The sequence below is a fragment of the Lentinula edodes genome, assembly GCF_021015755.1.
Source record: "Lentinula edodes strain Le(Bin) 0899 ss11 chromosome Unknown C8R40scaffold_15, whole genome shotgun sequence".
In the NCBI taxonomy this organism is placed as follows: domain Eukaryota; kingdom Fungi; phylum Basidiomycota; class Agaricomycetes; order Agaricales; family Omphalotaceae; genus Lentinula; species Lentinula edodes.
Genome location: NW_025764321.1, coordinates 207,510 through 229,012, shown reverse-complemented (window position 1 = coordinate 229,012; position 21,503 = coordinate 207,510). Strand labels below are relative to the sequence as shown.

Below are 21,503 nucleotides of genomic sequence, written 5' to 3'. Positions count from 1 at the left end.
CGCGCTGAATACACACTTTTTTGTCTGTACGAAGCAAGATTTAAACACCATTGAAATGAACATAGTTCAAATGCTCACCTTCGCCGGAAGCAAGTTGTACTCGTTGACAGATAGTTTATAGCACCCTCCACCTTGAAATTCACCCAGAAAAAAGAGGTGCTTTGTCGCACTGTTCTGTAAAAGCACATGCCCTTTCCATTGTCTCCTGAATTTGATGAGATCGGAAGAAACCTCGTTTGCACTTCTTGAGACCGTTATGAGCGCTAGATTTCTGCCAGAAGGATATGCCAATAAGACTTCAGGGATCTTAAAGATGTGATAATTTGTTTTCTCGGGACTTCCGATCACCTGTATAGACGTAGGAAAAACGAACAATTGATACCTGGTATTGGTCACTTACTTTCAAACACATCTCTCTTACAACCTTCCGGGTATGGACAGCTGGCAGTTTCGTGCATATCGGTTTCGCAGAGTCCATACTGAGATGCGTGTTAGCAAGGCTGAAGCCCTGAACACTCTGAAGCACAGATGAGATACAGTTCAGAGACGTGAAAGGGAAGACGCACGGAAGAAGTAGCAATCACAGGCGGGGGTCCATTGGGCTTAGCAGTAATCGGATTTGTGCTCTTCGGTACGGGAGTAGCAGTCGTGGCTGGGACCAAGGCGGAGGCTTTGGAGCTTAAAGGGATTGGCTTCTTAGTTACTGCAGACGCAGTCGGGACTGAAGCGGAGGAAGAAGCCTTAGGCATAGTAGGGACGGGAGTGTTTGAGTTTGAGCCCTTGGGGGTGGTAGGCGCAATAGAGGTCGAAGGAACAGCAACGGAAGATGTTCCATTCGACTGAGCAGAAATGGCGTTCGAACTCTGCGGTATGGGGGTAACAGTCGGGACCGAAGCCGGGGAAGAGGAACGCCCAAAGACAGATGAGGAGAACGAAGTGCCATTGAGCCGGTTAAAGGTTGCATTAGAGCTCTCTGGCACTGCAGGCGCAGTCGGCCCTAGGGCCGAAGAGGAGGGCTTGGGAAAGGAAGCTGCGATCGAGGGCTCGTTGGACCTGGGCTTGTCAGACTCGGGTGTGCCATCTGGTACGGCAGTCGCAGTCTCGACCGGGGCCAAAGGGGTCGGGAGAACGGTGTCCGAAGTTGCAATTGTGGTCTCCAAAACAGGAGTCGCAGTCGACGCCGATAAGAGGGATTGAGGAACACTTCTGGGAACGGAAGAACCGACCTTAGATAAAGATACAATTTGTTAGTTCATAATGGCAGTACAGGAGAGTCGAATCGTGAATTCACTTTTGCATCATTTAAGTGATCATCCCCCTTTACATAGGAGTCGTCGACCCCGGGAACATCGTCGAGTACGCTATCCTGCGATGATACCGACCTAAGTTCTGTCTCCACAGCAGCGACGTTCACGAAATCTCCAGCCACGACTTTGGCTGACCCCGCAACAGAAGCACGCTAGTTAGAGAAAATGCAACATGAATACACGGTAATCACAGAACGATCATAGGAGCTTACATTTACGGATATATGCGTTTCATGACTTTCATCGAGGTCAAGTTCTTCTTCATCGACGGAAATATCACTCTAGCGTGTGTTCATAATCAGCAATCGTGATTCACATCTTGAAAGACTAACTTACAATAGACGACTCGCTGGTATAACCATCTACTGGATCTTCTGGAGTTGCTAGTACAGCCGGATTTGCATTCGAGATGGGAGACTCGGATGCAGAGACAGTCGTCGGGACATCTCTTGAATTGAACAATCCCAACGTGGCACGCAATTCCGTGCTGGTGGCTTTCAATTCGGCCAATGACGCTTCGTGCTCGGATTGAAGAAATGCTAAATCGGATATCATCGTCGCAAATTTCGACTGCCATTGCGACGATGTTCTTATAGCATTTTCTACACGGAATTTGGATGTGGAGACAACATCGACAGCCGTAGTGTAGAGTTTCTGGTTGACCGAAATACATTAAATAAAAACTGGCATTGATTGAATAGGCTATTGTACTTACCTTGGATTCCTCCAGATCCTTTCGCACTTTCAGCAACTCTTCACCTTGTTGACGGACGAGAGTCGTTACAAGGTCGACATCCGTGCTTTCGATGGATGACATGTGAAGGTGAGAGGTTGACGAGCATGAAGTGAGAAGACAGAAGCTAATAAGTTTTCTCTCACATGCCACGCCGTTGAAGGCTGTTGTGGGTGCTGGATCCAGAAGTTACATCGAAAGCCGTCACTAACCATTGTATAGGTTATGATATCTATAAAGACTTAGAGAGCTTGGACCAAACCTTAGATGCGTGGGAACTAAACTCAGTGGGAACTGCCAAAGGGAGCATTTTGAGGTGACGCTCGTGGCTCCGTGGCTTCCATCAATACAACAAGGCGGTATCCTCGACGGTGGCTTCCAGCACGATGGCTCCGTAATCCGATATAGCGCTGAAAAGTTCTTTACGACTTATCTTCCTCCATTCAAGACTTACCTGAATTGAGCGCAGCAGCAGGGCTACAATCAATCCGAATGAGCAAAGCCTGGACGAAGACTACGTCTATACTGGACTGCAAGCCATAACATCCGCACTTATAGAGTCAGAAATCATTGAAGATCTGGCCATACCTAAACCCACTCCTTGTTTTTATCAGAGCAAAACACAGGGCAACACTTTCTACGGCGATTCTCATGCAATTCTACGTATATCGAATAAAACTATCTTATCCGCCAACTCTCGTTCATCTCTGTCTGGCCATCATGGAAGTCTTTTGGACATGGGTCAATTCAAGAAAGTGGATGATCAAGCTGCGGGGCGAGAGGTGAGCGGTTTTCCTTTAGCCTGAGGCTGTCGACCAGAATCAGATCAACATCCTGAATGGTGCGACCCAACTCTTGAGCGACTTTATTTGTCGATTCGTGGATGATTCAAACATCATCTTCGATTATGGCATTTTGACCGAGCTTGAAACACTGTCGCCTTTTTCAACTTTTTCAAAGTCGCTTTTGCCTCTCGCTAGACTATAGAACAAAGATTTGCTTTCAGAATCCTGAAGTCTGAATCCGATTGCTTTTGACAACAATCTACGGTACCCATGAACAGCACGGCCTCGACAACTCTGTCAAGTGTAACGTCTGTAGGACTTCCAAATGGGATACAGTTTTCTACCAGTACATTATGGGAGGTAATCCTCGAGACTATCGGGTATCCTGTCTCCGAAATGGCTGCATACGATATTCTATCTGGGGCTATGCGTGTTTGGAGGGTCAGAAAAGTCTTCAAAGACGGCTCTTTGTCAGAGAAGGTACAATTTTTTTCTACAATAGTCCAAATAAGTCGTTCAAGTCATGGTCAACCCCGATATAACTCCCGTCCCTCCTGCGGACTATGCATTATTCGAACTCGTTTAGGAGAACGCAACATCTCAATATTACGGATACGCCGAACACGTCCCTAGGACCCCAACCTGGGTTGATGAGATTCCACAATCTTACAACTGTCCGAAGCTTGTTTGAGTTACAAGAGGTGGGACTTGTATGATTGATTTCGTGAAAGTGTAGTCGTTCTCACTATTTACCTGCTCATGGTCACGAAGGTTTCAATTATTTGTGTTAAGCTGGTTACGTTCATAGAGACATCAGTGCGGCGACTGCTTGTGTTATCAAGACCGCGGAATTATCGTCGATCTCGAATGCTCACGAATCTGTTGTTCCTCCTCAGTTCTTGCACCCAATATTGTAATTACATTTCTCATGCTTACTCGGTGAAGAAGTTGTTGATTGGTTTTTAGGGCACTCCTGATTTCATGGCCCCTGGGTGGGTACCAACTTGAATATGGTGAATGGGCTTCATTTTCCAGTCCCTCCAGAACCTTGGGTAGAGGATCGTGATGAAACGCTCTTTGACAACCAATAGTTCGCCTGTCACTAGTATTACATTCTTGAATCCTTGTAGCTCTATATACAGTTCATCCACCACAAACATCAGGAAACACGGAAAATTCTCCATAGCTATATGTAAACCCTATTGCAATAATAGTCAAATATACAAGTGCCTTAATCTGTAGTACTATGTAGTCACTAGTAGCAGTGGCCGAAAGTCTAATAGTTCTCCATAGACTCTCCCTGCACGCAGCATAGTAGCCCATAGAGCATGTAGACTTCAGCATGACTCCCTGTGATATTAATCAACACTTTATATATAGACTACATAGACTCGATTTTCATCATACAATATCTGGAGACTACTCGTTCCAAATAAGTAGTATGGCCAATTAAGCAATACATAGATCACAGATATTGTCATATGAAAATTCATGGATTCGAAATGATATTAGGATATAAAATGTACTCTAATCTGATGTACCAGATGCAGCAGGTGATTCCATTGAGGACGAAGTAATAGACAGACTCGTCGCAGGAGCACCTCCTACCGAAGATGAACAAATCAGTCCTGGATCATCGTTGTCAGAATGGTCAGAATCCTCGTCCATCCCACCCTCTTCTGATTCGGTATCCCCCGTTCTCAACTCCAATTCCAGTCGCATTGATGCCTCAACACTGCCGATAATATGTAAAGCATGTGTATTCTCTTGCGTCTTGTAAACTTTGGTCCTATATTCGTTGCATAGTTTCCCATCAAGCTATGACAAAATTCTTGCATCTCGACCAGACTTCTTCGGGCACCCACTCACTGAGTCTTCGCACCGGGTACGTCTAATATTTCTCGGGATCTCGCTGTAGCGTTTTCAGATCTGGCAAAAAATTACTATGCAACAACCTTCGAAGTTCATACCAAACCTTCCCGAAAATGATTTATTTTGGTGTTTCTCCGAAAGTTCCTTTGGTCCTCATCTGTATGATAGCCTCATCCGAGTCATCCCATTCCTTCGAAATTGTCGTGAAGGCTTTGGGACAAGATGAAATACTTGTGAGAAAAGACTTCGGAACCCCAAGAAACTCCTCCGACTCGCGAGTTTTAGACTGATCCCTATCATTAGAATTTTGTACATATGCCTGGCTTCGATTACTATAGGTATGTAGTTCAACCAATAATTGTAGATGGAGAAATTGTTACCACGCAAACGCTTGAGTAATATTCCTGCACGAGCCTTAGACTAGTATGGCAGGACGAACACAACATCTACATTGATCACAGCCAAGGTGTGGTTTGGGCAGGTTGATGTGTTATACGCTTACCCAGATCCTTTTGCACTTCCAGCAACTCGTCACATTGGTCCTCGTCGACTTTACGATGGTAACGATTGGTGGATGTGTTGTTCAAGTTTAAGGAACAAGGAAATGAGAAGACACGAGGCTTATTGGAATAAGCCACACCGTTCAAGGTGCAGGATACACGAGCTACATATAAACAGTCAATACTGTCCATTGGGGACTTTCCGGAAGAGTATGCCTTTCATACAGTGGACCAAAGATCGTCGAAGATTCCGAGCGAGAAGATGCGTGGGAACAACGCAGAAATCACCAAGTGGTGCCGGTGAACCTCAGACTGGCTATTGACATGAAAGTTTTACAGAACTTATAAAAATCATACATTCACTAGTCGACCACTGTAAAAAGCGAACTGACGACCGAAAAAAGTAGCGGGCGCGCTAATGATCGTGCCGAAAACGGCCGACCTCGTGGTCAGCATGCCGACGAGATGCCGAGGTGTACGCTACAGAGGGTATCGAGGAAAGGTCAATCATCGTTTTTCGATTTCAACCCTCTTGTTTCTTCCTTCCATGTGCAACAGAGCAGAAAACTTGAACCCCAAACTCTTTTCCAGGCAAATTCAGAAAATCTGGATAGATGGAGTTTTGAAGAATGGTTCAGGTAGATTGTCCGACTTGAAATAAAAGCGAAGACACTCCGAGTGATGTCAAAGTTTTTGTGGATGCGAGGGAGAAATTGACTGCCACGGGTAGAGGAGAAGGAGGAGAAGATGTCCGTAGCCAATCAGGATCCGTGGGAACGAAACTTCGGACCTTTTGCACAAACAATAAACAAAGAAGCTTGACATCGTATTCGACGTTCACGACGTTTTGGACTGACTCTTTGAATCTGTATCCCTCGAGCGCCACGCGCTTTGCTTGTCATCTGTCTACTCCTGTCCTGTCTGCTGCCGTTGTTTGGACCGAAACATCGACAAAGAAGTCAAATTGTTTAGCGACATCAAGGAAGCAGGGCCATTACACCGAATCACTCTGGTCGACCTTGGGGTATTCCCTCTCGTCGTTCTTAACGACGAACTCTGCCTCTGTGGCTGCTGCTGTCTAGCAAGGCAGCGACACGATTGTATGAATTCTTCCCCCTCTGGGCAACCTCGCAACCCGGAGTCCAACGATACCGACGCGCCGCGTCTCAAAATTAAAATCCCAAATATCCTTGGCAGTATGGCTATCAAACCTGCCGCTGGTTCACCACCTATACCGCTTCGACGTTCGTCGCGTAATCATCGCGGGTCAGAACCTTCAGGCTCCGAATATCAGCAAAGTGAAAAGTCAATGATGGACGAAGAACCGGAAGTTGAAGATGAAGAGGAAGAAGAAGAAGCACCAGTAATAATGAAGACACAGAGAGGGCGAATGATTCAGAAGAAGAGTTATGTTGAAAGCGACGGAGACGAAGATGGCGAAGGTGAATTAGAGGCACAGGATGATGATCTGTTAAACTTCAAGGAAGAAGTGGATGCACCAGGCAGGAGAATAACTAGGGGCTCCAAAAGAGCTTCGGCATCTGCTGAAGATACCCGTGAGGGTCTTCGACGCTCAACGCGTAGTCGAAATCTGCCCGACTTTGTTGTTCCAGATGAAGGCGAAGAAGAAGAGTATGACGACGACGAAGCCGACAATAGACCGCATACTCGTTCTCGGTTGACTCGGAATAGACCATCCGGCAGGTCTAGGTCTAGACAGGCCAACGGTCGCACATTGACGACAAAATCCGAAGACCACAATCGTGGTACCGGACGTCGTCGTACTAGAGCCACAACCAAAAAAGAAGACGATTATAATCCTGGTTCTTCTTCACCCCACTCTGCTGATGCTGATGGATCTGACGACGATAATGCGCCTGGGACAGACGATTTGGACTTGGAATTGGAACCACCACCTGAACCAGAACCAGAGCCCGAAGACGACGTTTCAGGCCCAGATGGGACTGGAAACGGTAAACCGTATGCTCTTCGTCAGCGACAGAGAATCAACTACGCCATCCCGCCCCCACTAGAAGATCTTTCTCGTCCGCCAGCGCACAGATCCAACAACGCGAACAATAATAGGTTATATAATCGCGCTGGCGGTGGACGAGGCGTGGGTGGAGGATATCATGGAGGTCGGAGAAAAGGCGGGCTGGGTTGGAGTGCGTCCGGTGCTGAGCTGGGCAAGTGGATGGGCTTACCTGCGGACGATTCTGATTCGGATGTCCCAACGAGGACACCGAGAAAGCCATTTGGTGGAGTGGGTATGACTGGAGGGTTTGAGGGTGCCGTTGCCGGCGGTGGGGGATTACTTTCAGGTGATCTTGCTGCTGCTGGAACTCCTTCAAATTTGGGCAAAGTCGATGATTCGAGTAAATGTCTTGTTTTTCCTGCTACCTGTGTCATACTTATTTTTTTCCATTTTATCTAGCACTTGCCGACGCGGATCCACTCGGAGTCAACGTCAACGTAACGTTTGACGAAATTGGCGGTTTAGACGATCGTGACTTATCTCGTTCCTTGTTAGATTCGGTTATGTCCTCATACTTCCCTCTATAGATATCAACTCTTTGAAAGAAATGACCGTCTTGCCGCTTTTATACCCCGAAGTTTTTCAACAATTCAATGTCACTCCCCCTCGAGGTGTGCTATTCCATGGTCCCCCTGGGACAGGTAAGACGCTCCTTGCAAGAGCGTTAGCTGCGAGTTGTCGTTCAAATGGGAAGCAGATTAGTATGTCATCTTCTTCTATGTTAATAACAGTACACCGATATCGATGACTGTTCTAGCTTTCTTCATGCGCAAAGGCGCTGACGCGCTTTCCAAATGGGTCGGCGAAGCCGAACGCCAGCTTCGTCTTCTTTTCTCCCAAGCCCGTTCCTCCGCTCCCTCAATCATATTTTTCGACGAAATAGACGGCCTGGCACCTGTTCGATCTTCAAAACAAGATCAAATCCACGCTTCCATTGTGTCTACCCTTCTTGCGTTGATGGATGGCATGGATGGAAGAGGGCAGGTAGTGGTCATTGGAGCTACGAACAGACCGGATGCGATTGATCCTGCGTTACGGAGGCCAGGAAGGTTTGATAGAGAATTCTATTTCCCTTTACCAGATTTGATTGCGAGGGAGAGAATTCTCAGCATTATGACCAAGGGCTGGATAGGCTGGGGGTCGGGAGAGGAGGATCCAAGAGTGAAGGCAAGAGTGAACGGCCTAGCGGAGCTGACTAAGGGGTATGGCGGAGCTGATTTAAGGGTAGGTTATGTTGTTCGTTTGTACATACCGGAGATGCTGATTCTACTTCTATTCTGCGCGCAGGCTCTATGTACTGAAGCAGCGCTCAATGCCATTCAACGCAAGTATCCCCAGATATACAAGTCGGAAGATCGGCTTTTACTCCAACCTGAAACGATATCGGTTGCACTAAGAGACTTTATGGTTGCTATCAAGAGTATGTGCGTTCTATTCTTTGTTGAAAGATGTCACTGACATCTTCCATCTCCACTTCTTGTAGAACTCGTGCCATCATCAGCCCGATCCTCTTCTTCGGCCGCAGCGCCTCTACCTACCCAACTCGTCCCGCTCCTCCATGAGTCCTTGCAAAAAGCGAAAAACATCCTTGGAAGAGTTCTTCCACTGGAGAAGAAGCTCACAGCGTTGGAGGAAGCTGAGTTTGAGGATTACCACGATAATGATGAGGGGAATCGTGATGATGGAGACGGAAAGGACTACGGAGGGGAGCTGGAGAGGGAGATGAGGTTGCAATGTAAGTATTCCATTTCTGTATCAGTCACAATCATGTTTTCTATCGAATCTAGTGACGGAACGAAATTGACGTTTCTCTCTTTTAGCTATGGAGGTTCTAAGAATCCATCGACCGCGACTGATTTTACATGGCCAGATTGGAATGGGACAGAGTTATGTTGGGGCAGCACTGTTACATCACCTTGAAGGATATCATGTTCAGAGCCTGGAGCTTGGGACCCTTTTGGGTGATTCTGCAAGAGTGAGTTGTTCTGTTCTCCTCTTTACATTCGGGTCCAGCTTATTTTTCTTACCTTCACAAAGACAACTGAAGCAGCCCTTGTTCAACTCTTCGTCGAAGCTAAGCGCCACTCACCCTCAGTTATCTATATTCCTTCCCTAGTCGGTTGGTGCGCTGCAATATCTGAGACTGCGCGAGCCACTGTGCGGGCAATGCTCGACACCCTAGCCCCAACAGACTCAATCCTCCTTCTAGCCATTGTAGATGGGAAGTTCTCTTCTTTACCTAGGGACGTCCGCGCATGGTTCGGACCAACCGCGATCAAAGATAACTCGGTGGAAATTTTGTCACCCTCACCAAATCAGCGCTCTACCTTCTTTGAACCTCTGATAGACGATATCAAGAGACCCCCGAATAAATTTGCGGATGGAATGGGAGCAAAGAGGAAGAAAAGAGTATTGGAGACTCTACCAATTGCGCCCCCATTGGAACCTAGGAAGCCGACTGAGAAGGAGTTAGCGGTACAGGAGGAAAATGACCAAAAGACGATCACAATCTTGAGGTATAGGTTAGGACCAATTATCAGTGAGTTGAAGAGGAAGTTCAAGAGATTTACGAAGAGGGCCCAGGTCAGCTCTTTGTCGTCACTGGACTCATTCGCGTAGCTCAGATGGTTCTTTTCTCTTAGGAAGAGTACAAGGTCGAGTTCGATTTTAATGAACAAATGGCTGCTGCTGCGTCTTCAGCGCAGTCTGACCCAGTAGCTCAGGCTGTGGTCTCAACTATTGAAATCATGTCTGATGGTGCCATGGACGTCGTCCAAGAATCGATTCAAACACAGCCACAACGAGATCCCTCCTTGAATGGACAAGTGAACGGTGCCGAAGTCCCCCCCGCCGGTTTCGATATCGATCCCTCTCAGACCCAATCTCACCCCAAGCCCTTGGATGCTGTCCAAACTACACCGCATCTGCCTTCGCCCCCGCCACAACCCTCACTCTACGACATGGATCTTGAAAAGATGCACGAGCTTCTTTACAAAGATCGCTACCTGACCCCCGAGGAATTCCTCGCCGACGTTCGCAAGATTGTGCACAACGCAGCGATGTACTCTCACCGGGATCCGGATCGACATTATAAAGCCCAGGCAATGCTTACTGCCACGGAGGTGAGTATGCAGGACAATTTCGACTTGATATTAAGGGAGGAGTGCGAGAGGATGGCAGGGAGGGTGAGAAAGAGAAGGATGGAATATAAGATGAAGAGGAAAGAGGAGAAAGAAAAGGAGAAGGAGAAAGAGAGGGAGAAAGAGGGTGTGGAAGCGCAAGCACCTCCCTTCCTCAACGGAACCCGCAGAAGTGCAAGGAATAACGGCCAGAGGCCAGAATTGGCCATCACAGATCCTGTTGCACTCGAACGGAAATTGAAGAGACAAAGGGAGGGTGCTGATGGTGCGGTAGGTGATGCAGGACCAAGAGGGGAAATGGATCAGGATGGTGCTAGAGATGCGAAAAGGTCCAGAACCTTTGGGGATTCGAACGACCGAGACCCTTTGGATATCATAACCCCAATAACTACCCCACCGCGGCCTGGCGGAGTACGGTTTGCGCCCTCAGTGGGGTCAGTAAATCCTGATCATCCGCACCAACCGCAGTATCAATCGCAGTACCAGCCTCCGATGTTTGATAGGTTCCAGCAGCAATACGGGTCGATGAACATGAATATAAATCAGTTTCAGCCTTCGATGGGGCTCATGGGACAGTCCTCGTCTTCATCGCATCTTCAAACCCCCTTTTATAACCCTTCCATCGCATCAGGCTCAAATACGAATCCGTATCCTCGACAAAACTCTTTCGAAAATGGACTAATCAATGAGCAATCTGGATCTTTCCCCTCTCAACAGACGACGTACTCGCAACAATCGTTTTCTTATTCTTCGCAGCAAGACTTCTCGAATCAACCTCAACAACAGTCTTCTTTTCCTCAACAGCGATTCCATCCACAGTCGTCCTTCCAGGATGTCACATTTCAACCACAACCCCAATACCACCAACAGGTGCCGTTCCCGTTGCAGCAGCAACAGGAACCTCCATTCTACCCCCAACGACCATCGTCTTCATACCTTCCCCAGCTGCTGCCGCCCCCTGGTCCTACGGGATATCAAAGTTCTTCCAACCCAACGCCAGTACCTTACATAATGCAGAATGATAATTCAATGTCTGTTGATCAACCTCAACCTCCATCTACACCTCGTGGCGGCGGGGTTGCGATGCTTCTCAACCCAGTCCATCCTGGGGAAGAGCGTGAACGGACGGTTTCTGCACGACCATCTCCCGCTCCACAAAATTCTCATCAGCCTTCTGCTCCTGTTCCAGGCGACGATGGTAATCCATTCTTGACCGTCTCCGATGCTACGCGTAACGTACCAAATCGGAAATCCGCGTCACCTCTGCCTCAGATACCTGCCCACCCTACATCCATCCTCAAATCCCCTGCTCCTCCGGAAAAAGCCGCTTCGCCGATGCCCATAATCGAGCGGACGCCAACGCCATTGCCTAATTTCCATGTCGATACCCTATTGTTAGAGCAACTACACGCAAGTTTGCGGGAAAGCACATTTGGTTTGACGATTGAAGAACTGGAACAGTTACGGGCAACGTGCCTTGGGTGCGTATGGCGGCATCGTACAGAGTGGGATCGGGATGCGTTGGTGAGAGAATTGCAGGATGTTGTATCTGATTTCGTGGCTGAAATTAGCGCGAACGCGAATGCGAGTGATTTGGACGAATCACCGTGATGAGAACGCTGAACGCATTATCAATTAACAAATATTTTCAGCGCTTTTCTTGTTGTACTTCAAGTGCCCTTTTATTATGTGTTGCTTTTTAATACTATGTATCTCTCCTCTATGACATGTTTTGTTACATGGTACTGTATCACTAACTTTTTTCTACAAATATGTTAATTTTTACACATACAAAGACAAAATCTTCAGGCAACATGTCCAACGTGCATCTCGACCTGTATTCTGGTCCTATCTAGTATCAATGTCAACGAGAGATCGAGAGCTTCCACTTGTGAATTTTTCCTTGGATGGTCTGTTAGATCTCGTAGAGGCTCGGTAGTGGAGCTCATTGCCTTTTTTACGTCGATAAATTTTATGTGTTTATCCCGTCGTTCCTTCTCCTCCTCTTCCATTCCACTGACGCTTTATTTCTCGCTGAATATCCTTTTCAAAAGAGCTCCCAAGGTGAGCGTTAGATTCATGACAATAGCGTTTATCCTCACCGAGTCCCTCCACTAATTGGAATGAACATGCGATTGTAGGCCACTGCACTACCGTGCATGGCAAAAACTCGGCTCCTTCCTTGTGGGTTATTAAATATCAATTAAATATTATGGAATCAAAAAAACGGGGGCGCCTTTCAGGCGCCGACATTGATTCTTTGAGAAAAGCAGAATAAAAGTAAATTTACTTATCTACATATGGAGTAACAGGGAATAACCGAATGAGACGAGAAAAAGTAATTGTGACAGAGGGTGACAGTCCCGTGATATCCCGTGCCGGTCACAAGAAATCAATACAATTCAACTCAGTGTTACATTTGGCCAAATAAGGTGAAACTACTACCATAAAAGGAAATCAAAATTGTATGCAGCGGCGTATATAAGGACGATACTTCCGTAAACTACAGCCTCGTAATTTGACCCTCACGCTCTCCCGTAGTTTAGTGCCTACTTCAATACTCGTCCATCCAACGTGAATCTGCTGGTCAGACCCGTATTGTGCTTGTTTCTTCTCTTCACTTGTATGTGGGTCTATGCCTTTTTCTATGTGCATGAGAAACTGATATCTGCATTAGTGTATTATTCAGGTCCGAGGACTTCATAAAACTATTCACGTTCGAAAAAGGTGCTTTCTGCACTTCCAGAATCGCAGAACCATCGCATAGTCTTTCTCGTCGTTCTCAATTGCACTTCTTGCCTATGTACGTTCCTCTACTATCCAGATTTCGATGCCGTGTAATAGCGTGTCATCAGGTGTGTCACTGCATTAGCGGCCCTGTGGTGTATCAGCTTGTATCAGAAATTGAGCAGCCCTAAGTAAGTAATATACCTCTCATCGCCTTACCTCTTTATGTAAGCGAGAACGTTTCCGAAGGGCGATTGAAACTTCCGAAGGTGCACCAAATATTTTGCGGCAGTTCATGTACCCCCAACAACCTTACTCTCATCACACTTATACTAATAGTACACGGCTCTGGTTTGTGCCTCCTTTGTTCTTTTGCTCCTCGTCCTTGTTCCTCTCTCTCACTGGAAGCTGACTAGGACTGCTTGTCTTAGATCGAACTCCAAGATCTCAAATTTCCAGTTTATATAAATCCACGATAAAATTTTCGTATGTACGAGCTCATACCGCCTCACCGCCGCTTCGTTGCTTTACTAAGAAGGAAAGAATTTGACCCTCACGCTTTCCCCGTAGCTACCTTTCTCAACGCCAACTTTCTATCTGAGGCGAATCTGCTGGTTGGATTCCCTTCACGTCTCCCCCTTTCGCCTGTATGTGTGTTTATACCTTCTATGTGCATGCGAAACTGATACTTCTCGTCCAAAGGGCTGCTTCCTTTGCGATTCCAGAACCTCATAAAGCCACCGCTATGCTCGCCTTGTCATTATTGCGCTTGACGTTCCTCCTGCTATCGTCCCTTATTGCGGTTACTGCTGCTCCGCTGACGAGCATGACAGATATGGCAGCACGGGTTGAAAAGCGTCAAGTAAAAAATAGTAAGCCATCGTTAGCGATATGACATATCTCCTGGTTCTAATATTGTCGTAGTACTTGAAGCTAAAATCTTGATTGCACCCAATAGTTGCGAAGAATCTAGTATATATTTCGGAAGAAAGAATAACTTCCAGCCCGTCCGACAAGATCAAAACACCGAAATATTCAAAGGCAAACATTCGATCGAGAAAACATCTTACACGAACCCCATTGCAAGTGTTAAATTTGGAACCACCACCAGAAACATGGTGTTCCAAGATTTGGAGACAGTTGTGCAAGGTTCATCCAAGTGGGACTATATTGCCAAGGCGATGAAATATCTGCAGACAAAGGCTACAGAGAGTCAACTAGAATTCAAATTTGAGACCGGGGGAGAAGAGAGGTGGCAAAAATTGCTGGAAAAGTGTGGCGGAAAGGGGTCGGAGCAGCAAGGAGAGCTGAAGACGTCGGGAGTGCACACTTCCAGTGGATCAAATGAAGAGAGGAAACCCTCGTACGGAGAATTTGGAAAGAAAGGGAAAATGCCTACTTTCACAGACATTTTGGTAGGGGGGAGCGCAGGGGACGCCACGGAAAGCAAAGCTTGAGGAAATCCGCAATCATAGTGGAGCGGTCAATGTACCACTGTGGTCGATCTGCAGAAAATCGGAACAGTTCCCCGCCCCGCTGTGAGGCAAAGAGGAATCTTTTGGATCTGTTCCTAGTTTCCCTATCTTCCATAGTCGCAACTTTTTTTAACGAAATGATAGATTTTGTTTCCACGAAAAAAAAGCCTTTGGTTTGAGGTCTTGAGGTTCTTTTGAGAATCTACTAGTACATCTCGACATGTGTTCACTTAGACTCGAACCAGTCTGCTGCAGAGAAGCGATATGCGGAATCACTTTCTCGGCAGGGAGCGCCAGTTTCCAAAGTGTCAACATCCGAAGCTACTGGCTCGAGTCTAGTGTTCACTGTACTCCCATCAGGGTAAGCTCAATCACTATAGAGTGTTTTCCTCTGGACGTACATGCATGTAACACCACAGTAAGTCTTGGTAAATCAATCATCACTTTTGTTTCCGAGTCGTGGCCTGTGGGAGAAACTGACAGAAAGCTTCTTTTAAGCTTCCCCAAAGTCGATTCTTCTCTATTCTTCTGCATTGGTCAAAATGAATATATCGTTCGACGTTGACGCTGTAACTAATATCGTTCGCCAACAAGGTGAAGAACTGCTCAGAGTGCGAAAAGAACTTGAGGACCTCAAGGTGTGTTTCTTGATCCTATAGTCAAATTCAAATTTGAACAGGTAAACACTTTTTGTTATTCAGAACACGGCTATTCATACTCTGTCAGCAACTAAATCCCATGTTGAACACCTCGTCAAAAGTTCTTCGCAATGGCAACTTCGACTGACAACTATGAAGTCGATTATAGAGACTCTCCAAGCTGAGCACGATTCAACATTGATAGAGCTCCAAGCTATTCGTGCGAGCCTCGATACTGCCTTAAGTCCATTGCTCGCGGGAACGGTGTCTGTACCAGAAGCAGTGACTGGATATGAGTCCTTGGATCCGGACACGAACGCAGATGAGGAAGCGGCGGAAGAATCGCTCGATGGATTTGTTTCTGATACGTCTCTTGTATGTTGACCCATTAATGTGAAGTCGCGCTGACACAAATTAAAGAAATTTCAGAGCGACCTTACAACCACCAGTATTTACGGAGGGCATAGTATTAATGAAAGCTTTGCCACTGGAAAGTTATCCAGCGACGTTCATGGTCAGGATGTAGGTCCGCACTTAACATCCTACGATTCTTGAATTTCTCAATATTTGACATCGTCTAGTGTCGGGAAGCTTTTAGGGAATTCCTCGATGTAGAATCAAGAATTGTCGAAGATATGGCCGCTGTTTCTCGACTGCCGGGTGACGTATTACAAGAGTCAGATGTTTACGACAAGGTTTATGTCTTCAATCACTTGTTCTGTGCTATTGAACTCACCTCGTGCGTTGAAGCAGGAAGTTGTGGCTTCCGCTGAAACCGAATTCTTGAGGGATAAATCTTTACCTATCCTACCTGAGACTACAGGAGCTACAATCCTGCCTTCCGTTTCTACCTCTCCTGTATGTCGAAAGTTCAATAATAGGCTATCACTAACTAATCTCCGTTTTTGTCGAGGAAGGCGTTGGAAGCTGCCGACTCCGTTAGCTCGTGGCGCATTAGTATAAAATCGCTGGAGCCAATATTATCAAAGCTGCCGGTTCCTTCCACAGGAAAAACGGTCAAGGATTTGTGTCAAAAGGTGTGTTTCGACTTGATCTGCCCATGTATGTCCTAGGACTATCGAGGTTACCTACGCAGGCCATCGGTACCGAAGCAGAAGTCAATTATTGCATCCTCAAGTGTCCAGAAGCTCTATTCACGCTCTCTGACACTGATAGTCGAAATCAGACACTAGTCACAGTTTCGAAAAATGCTGCGACACCTTGCAAAAACTTGATAAAATTTGATAGACACTGGAGAGGGCATTTGCTTTTGCAAAATGGCATGGCTGGCCATCTGTACTATTTAGGGGAGTTTGAAAGTGGGACTGGGCTTAAGGTTACGCCTAGTGAATATAAGTATTCGTTCCCTGAAGAGGTAAGAAATTTTTATAATAATCTTCTTCTTGCCCCTTTTCACTGTTAATTGCGACAGACAAAAGCCTATGTGCTTAGTGGGGGGAAGTCGCTACGACATAATGACATTCGAACCCTAGAGCACCTACTACAGAGCATGGAAAGGGATGGATTACGTGTCACAAAGACTGAGCTGCGTTTTATCGGGTACAGCAAAACTATAGAACACTGGCTCAAGGTAGAAGGCGCGCAAAAAGGATTTTGCTAGGTTTGCAGATCATCTCTTCCGAATCTGCTTTGTCCACCGCTGAGACTGTTTCGTGAAAGGTTTTCTCATGAAGCTGACTCTATGCTCCCCAGATTGTCAGATCGAACTTCAAACCATAAGGACTACTTACTCTACAGTTGATTGCTCAAAAGTAGAGGAAGCTGTTGGATAGTGCGAATGTCAGTCCACGATCTGCTCGGGCCCGCACGATCAATGCCGAACGCGCCTGTAGTAGTAAGCATCATGTATATTATTTAATTCAAAGTAGTACTTTCTTTGCTTGTCACCATTGGCCAAGAGCCTTGACAGTTATCCAGAACGTAAAATTGATTCGGGAGGGCGACCTCCCTGCGATTCCTCTATGCTGTCCCTTGCTACCGCCGGGATCCATACCATGCGTATATACGTCCAAGATGCATGTAGTAAAGAAATGATTATGTGGAGCCTCACCTGGCAATGGCAGTTGCGGCTAACGGCTATGAGGTCGGATGTAGTTAATCTGAAGGGTAGAACACCACACCAAGAAATGTTGACGAGATTGGAAGCTACAACTGCGGATTTGAAGTTGCTTCGTGCATCGCCCAGGTAGAATGACATACTTAAATATTGCGGTGAGTGAGTTAAGAGGCATTTTTGAGACGAACATACATACATAGTTTCGGATTTGCAAGTTTTGAGGGTATATTAGTGAGTCTTGATGCAAATGAACGAGTAACCTCGAGTAACACGAAATCCAAGCTATATTAGGCTCAGGCTCAAGCACTAATGAACGCCAGTGGCGTCGAGTAAGTGACTGAGTAAATAATCTTAAATCGTTTGTGAAGTTTGCGCTGTGCGGTCGACTGCGATGAGAGATACAAGTTTGGTTTTTTTATTTAGAGGATAAACGGAAAGAGTTTATACGGAACATCTTCCTTGTATTTCGTCCATTGATTGGTATACTGAAAGTGAACATTTAAACAAACAGCGTCGAGAACAAGGCAAGTTAACACACCTTCTTTTCACAGTACTCATCAAGCTCAGGAATGATACTGGTCAAACACTTATATGCCCCTAAACCACATGTTACCAAAGCCCATATCCACCCGGCAGCAGCCAGAGCGAAACCTGTTCTCCAGAAGAGATATCCGGTGTAGTTGATGTGCCTGGTGAGACCAAAAAGTCCTTTAGTATACACACGTCCTCTGTTCTTCACATCTTTCTTGAACCGCAGTCTTTGGATTTCGGAGCCCCATTCGACCAAGATGCCGAGAATGAATATGGCCATGCCAATGATCGTATGTACAGGCAATCCGTCTCCGTCTCTGGACGTTGCGATAAACAACACTGTATTAAGCAAATTCCCAAATGAATGGGCAATTCCTGTGAATAGTGCAGCTCTGGGAGACATAGATTCTTGTGAGATCCGAGTGGCCCAGTGGGTGTGTTTGATGAATGAGATTAGGGCCATGGCTAATAAGATAGTGCGGTGGGGTGTACCACCTAGGAGGATGACATATTCAACTGGAAGGTCTAGAGCCCGGCAGAGGACAAAAAGGGCACGCGAGAATGGGGTAGAATGGCTCGAGCCACGGTTAAAGAGATCATTGGATGACATGGTGTAGCGGTAGCGTGACGAATCACAGTAACACCACGAGATGGGGACTTAGGGTAGGTCGTCGAGAGAACTTGTAACTGGGGAGTTTTCTGGATATTATTAGATAACCTAGAGTACATACATAATACAATCAAGTATGCTTATATACCCTACAAGAGTCAGTATTCCATATACTGTGTATTCATAAGGCATAATCCAGCATAGGTAAGCATACGAGCAGGCGTAAGTCCGAAGAGCGCTAAAACAGGCGTTACTATTTTCACTGCTTTTCCTATGCGATGCCGGCTGAGATACATAATTCACTGCTAAATTTTTCAAGGCGTTTCGGGACCTGGGTGATTCGCTGGGGTATGGTAGAGAGAGAATTACATATAATGAGCAATGATGAACATGATTTGTGCACAGAATATTCAGTGATCAACTTTGGACTCTGACCGGCATGTAAGTAATCATTGCAGACACATCGGCCCTCCGAGTCCCCTCAATTACAATCAATGGCCTTGTTGCCGAAGTAATTCGTACACTGGTGTCTTTGAATAGGAGACTTGGACGGGAGGTGGCATTTCAATCTGTTATGAGACCGTGTTGTCATTAACGGTTGAACATCATCGTATTTTTTTCCTGCCAAACGCTATAGAGTACGGGGAGTCAAGCTAGTCAAGAGAAAAAGAAGCACTGAACACATCCCGAAAATCCTCCTGATCCTCTTACTTGGCCTTCCACCATGTCATCGGAAACTACACCTGAGATAAAAGGACTCATTCCCCGCGGCTTCACCGAATCCACCTCATTCGCCCGTGCCCTCTTCGTCCTATTCCGAACTCCAGACCTACCTCTGCAATATGCCATCCTTTCAGGTCCCCCCTCCCTTGCAGCGCCTCTGATCTACGCTCTGATCTACGCTCTAGGTGGAACACCCATCCCACCCAGTGCCGGACCCCCACTCTTACTCCTTTCAAGCACTACCAACACCGGCTTGTTGGAGTCGTTGTCGCAAATTCACCGGGCAATACTTTTCGCCATGGCCTCTGGCTCGTTCGCGAAACACACTTACTGGGTAACCCTCATCCCAAAAGAACCAATGTCAGCTGGTTCCTCCCTCTTTGTTGGGGTGCTCAACGCCATTGCAAACTCGATGAACACAATTTTGTTCGTTAAGACCGCAACTTCGATGTTGACTACTAGCTATCAAACTAGCGTTAACGGGAACGGGACGGTATTATTCACACCCACCATCGTCAGTATCATTCTATACATCATTGGTATGGTATCAGAATGGGGCTTCGAGATCCAGAGGTTAAAGTTCGAAAAGGATTTAGATTTATGGAATAAAGGTCGTGCATACACCCACGGCTTCTTTGGATTCGCTTGGCATATCAACTAGTACGGCGGATACGTTCTCTGGAGGATGGTATTTTTTATGGCTTCTGCCGGGTGGATTTGGGGGTTGGTATCTGGAAGTTGACCGACGTATTATTTTGTGGGCAAGGGGATACCGGAGTTGGATGATCATTGTGCGAAAAGGGTGAGTTCTTCGGTTTTTTCAGGAGAACAGAACATTGGGGGCAGTATAAGAGAGATGTGCCGTATCCGTTTATTATATGATTTATCGGCGTCGATCATAACGTCAAAGGCAGTAAGCACTTATGTACTGAGTAGTAAAATTTAATCTGCAGAATGAAGAAACTTGCGTTGGTTTGCAACATCCCATACAAATTTACGATACTGTACAACATTATTTGTCTTATTTAGAGAATGAAAGGAAACAGCTTATACGGAACATCTCTTTTATACTGGCTCCATTCCTCGGTATACTGTAAAGGGCGGTGAGAGTTGGAAACAAAAGCATAGCCGAACAAAAAGTAAAGGGCACTCACCCTCTTTTTACAATACCCATCTAGCTCCGGTATCCCATCCGTCAAAAAATTATACGTATAAAACGCTCCAGTGACCAACCCCCAAGTCCATCCAGCAGCAGCCATAGCGAATCCTGTCCTCCAAAGAACGTATCCGCCGTAGTTTATATGTCTGGCTAATCCGAAAAGGCCTTTGGTATACACACGACCTTTGTTCCTTGGATTTTTCTTGAATCGTAACCTTTGAATTTCAGAACCCCACTCCAAGACCATTCCGAGTGCATAGAAACCAAGACCAAAGATGGTGGGGACGGGTAATACCGTCTCATCTCCGTTGACAGTGGGATAGGCCAAGACTGAAGTGGCTGTATTGGTGAATAAGATCGTGTTGATCTAGTTTGCGATGGAATTGAACACTCCAACGAAGAGGGATGCGCGAAGCGGCATAGGTTCTTGGGAAATAGCAGTCACCCAGTGACTTTGCTTGACGAACGAGCCTAGGGCCATGCCGAATAGAATGGCGCGTTGGGGAGACAAGCCGGTGTTGGTACCCATGAGGAAGAGCGGGCGTCCAGTAGGTAGGATAGCTGTTCCGCCTAGAGCGTGAATCAAAGGCGCGGTCAAAGAACGAGAAGAAAGAATAGCATATTGGAGTGGCAGATCTAGGGCGCGGGCGAGGACGAAGATAGTGCGTGACAACGGAGCTGATTCGGTGGATCCACGATTTATAAGCGTATTTTGTTTCTTGGTGGTGGATGACATTGAAGAATAGAAGGGAATTAACATCGAAGGCTTGCTGCTTATATAGAAATCGGGACGGGACTATGACCTAATGTTATTTCGCCGATTATGCGCCTCATCGTTGTCATGCATTACCACTGGAATGTTTGGTGTTGTTATTGATGTATGCACTAGCTGCTCCTGCTTGTTCTAGTATGATGAGTGAACAAGAGAGCTAAGTTCCGACATGTAACCTAGGCAGAGAATTAAGCGGGTGTCGGTGGCAGAAGGCACTTGAATCAGTCTTCCACCTAGAAAACGGATAAGACTCTGTACGCCGAGAGAATTTGAAGAGAGGATGGAGTATTGAATAGGAGATCGCGGGATCGTAACATCGACTCACTTATACTAAACAGAGCTCTCGAGAATGGGCTCGACTTGGTATTCCTTTGAATGAGTAGGCAATCATATTCTTTGGGTTATTGAGTGGCGGAAGA

The 21,503-nt window shown here is 46.4% G+C and overlaps 7 protein-coding genes across 7 annotated transcripts; 4 read left to right on the top strand and 3 right to left on the bottom strand.

Moving 5' to 3' along the window:
* Positions 1–1,438: 1,438 nt before the first annotated feature.
* On the bottom strand, positions 1,439–2,338 carry C8R40DRAFT_162466 (uncharacterized protein). Its single transcript, XM_046234217.1, has 3 exons — positions 2,023–2,338; positions 1,520–1,961; positions 1,439–1,459 (listed from the first exon to the last, which is right to left on the bottom strand). Exons 1-2 carry the CDS (start codon positions 2,122–2,124, stop codon positions 1,635–1,637), a joined length of 429 nt encoding a protein of 142 aa, XP_046086929.1. The 5' UTR covers positions 2,125–2,338; the 3' UTR covers positions 1,439–1,459; positions 1,520–1,634.
* A 4,723-nt stretch (positions 2,339–7,061) lies between these two features.
* On the top strand, positions 7,062–11,938 carry C8R40DRAFT_1017998 (uncharacterized protein; the record flags this gene model as incomplete). The annotated part of the gene is made up of 12 exons (XM_046222957.1): positions 7,062–7,282; positions 7,343–7,572; positions 7,632–7,703; positions 7,760–7,933; positions 7,990–8,456; positions 8,520–8,652; positions 8,716–8,967; positions 9,053–9,207; positions 9,270–9,815; positions 9,875–10,000; positions 10,127–10,810; positions 11,261–11,938. Coding segments are annotated over 12 exons (3,738 nt in total), but the record flags the coding sequence as incomplete, so codon positions are not given.
* Positions 11,939–13,844: 1,906 nt separating this feature from the next.
* C8R40DRAFT_1069052 (uncharacterized protein) lies at positions 13,845–14,556 on the top strand (the record flags this gene model as incomplete). The annotated part of the gene is made up of 2 exons (XM_046226072.1): positions 13,845–13,971; positions 14,024–14,556. The coding sequence occupies 2 exons, from the start codon at positions 13,845–13,847 to the stop codon at positions 14,554–14,556; spliced, it is 660 nt and encodes a 219-aa protein (XP_046086927.1).
* A 119-nt stretch (positions 14,557–14,675) lies between these two features.
* C8R40DRAFT_161639 (uncharacterized protein) lies at positions 14,676–16,232 on the top strand. The gene is made up of 6 exons (XM_046234213.1): positions 14,676–14,935; positions 15,084–15,212; positions 15,276–15,587; positions 15,642–15,734; positions 15,794–16,070; positions 16,130–16,232. The coding sequence occupies exons 1-5, from the start codon at positions 14,795–14,797 to the stop codon at positions 15,983–15,985; spliced, it is 867 nt and encodes a 288-aa protein (XP_046086926.1). The 5' UTR covers positions 14,676–14,794; the 3' UTR covers positions 15,986–16,070; positions 16,130–16,232.
* Positions 16,233–17,708: 1,476 nt separating this feature from the next.
* On the bottom strand, positions 17,709–18,430 carry C8R40DRAFT_1069050 (uncharacterized protein; the record flags this gene model as incomplete). Its single annotated transcript, XM_046226071.1, has 2 exons — positions 17,709–17,774; positions 17,828–18,430. The coding sequence occupies 2 exons, from the start codon at positions 18,428–18,430 to the stop codon at positions 17,709–17,711; spliced, it is 669 nt and encodes a 222-aa protein (XP_046086925.1).
* A 539-nt stretch (positions 18,431–18,969) lies between these two features.
* C8R40DRAFT_161384 (uncharacterized protein) lies at positions 18,970–20,257 on the top strand. Its single transcript, XM_046234211.1, has 3 exons — positions 18,970–18,986; positions 19,068–19,287; positions 19,339–20,257. Exons 2-3 carry the CDS (start codon positions 19,155–19,157, stop codon positions 19,812–19,814), a joined length of 609 nt encoding a protein of 202 aa, XP_046086924.1. The 5' UTR covers positions 18,970–18,986; positions 19,068–19,154; the 3' UTR covers positions 19,815–20,257.
* C8R40DRAFT_1169962 (uncharacterized protein) lies at positions 20,179–21,048 on the bottom strand (the record flags this gene model as incomplete). The annotated part of the gene is made up of 3 exons (XM_046231461.1): positions 20,179–20,244; positions 20,308–20,679; positions 20,758–21,048. 3 exons carry the CDS (start codon positions 21,046–21,048, stop codon positions 20,179–20,181), a joined length of 729 nt encoding a protein of 242 aa, XP_046086923.1.
* Positions 21,049–21,503: the final 455 nt, after the last annotated feature.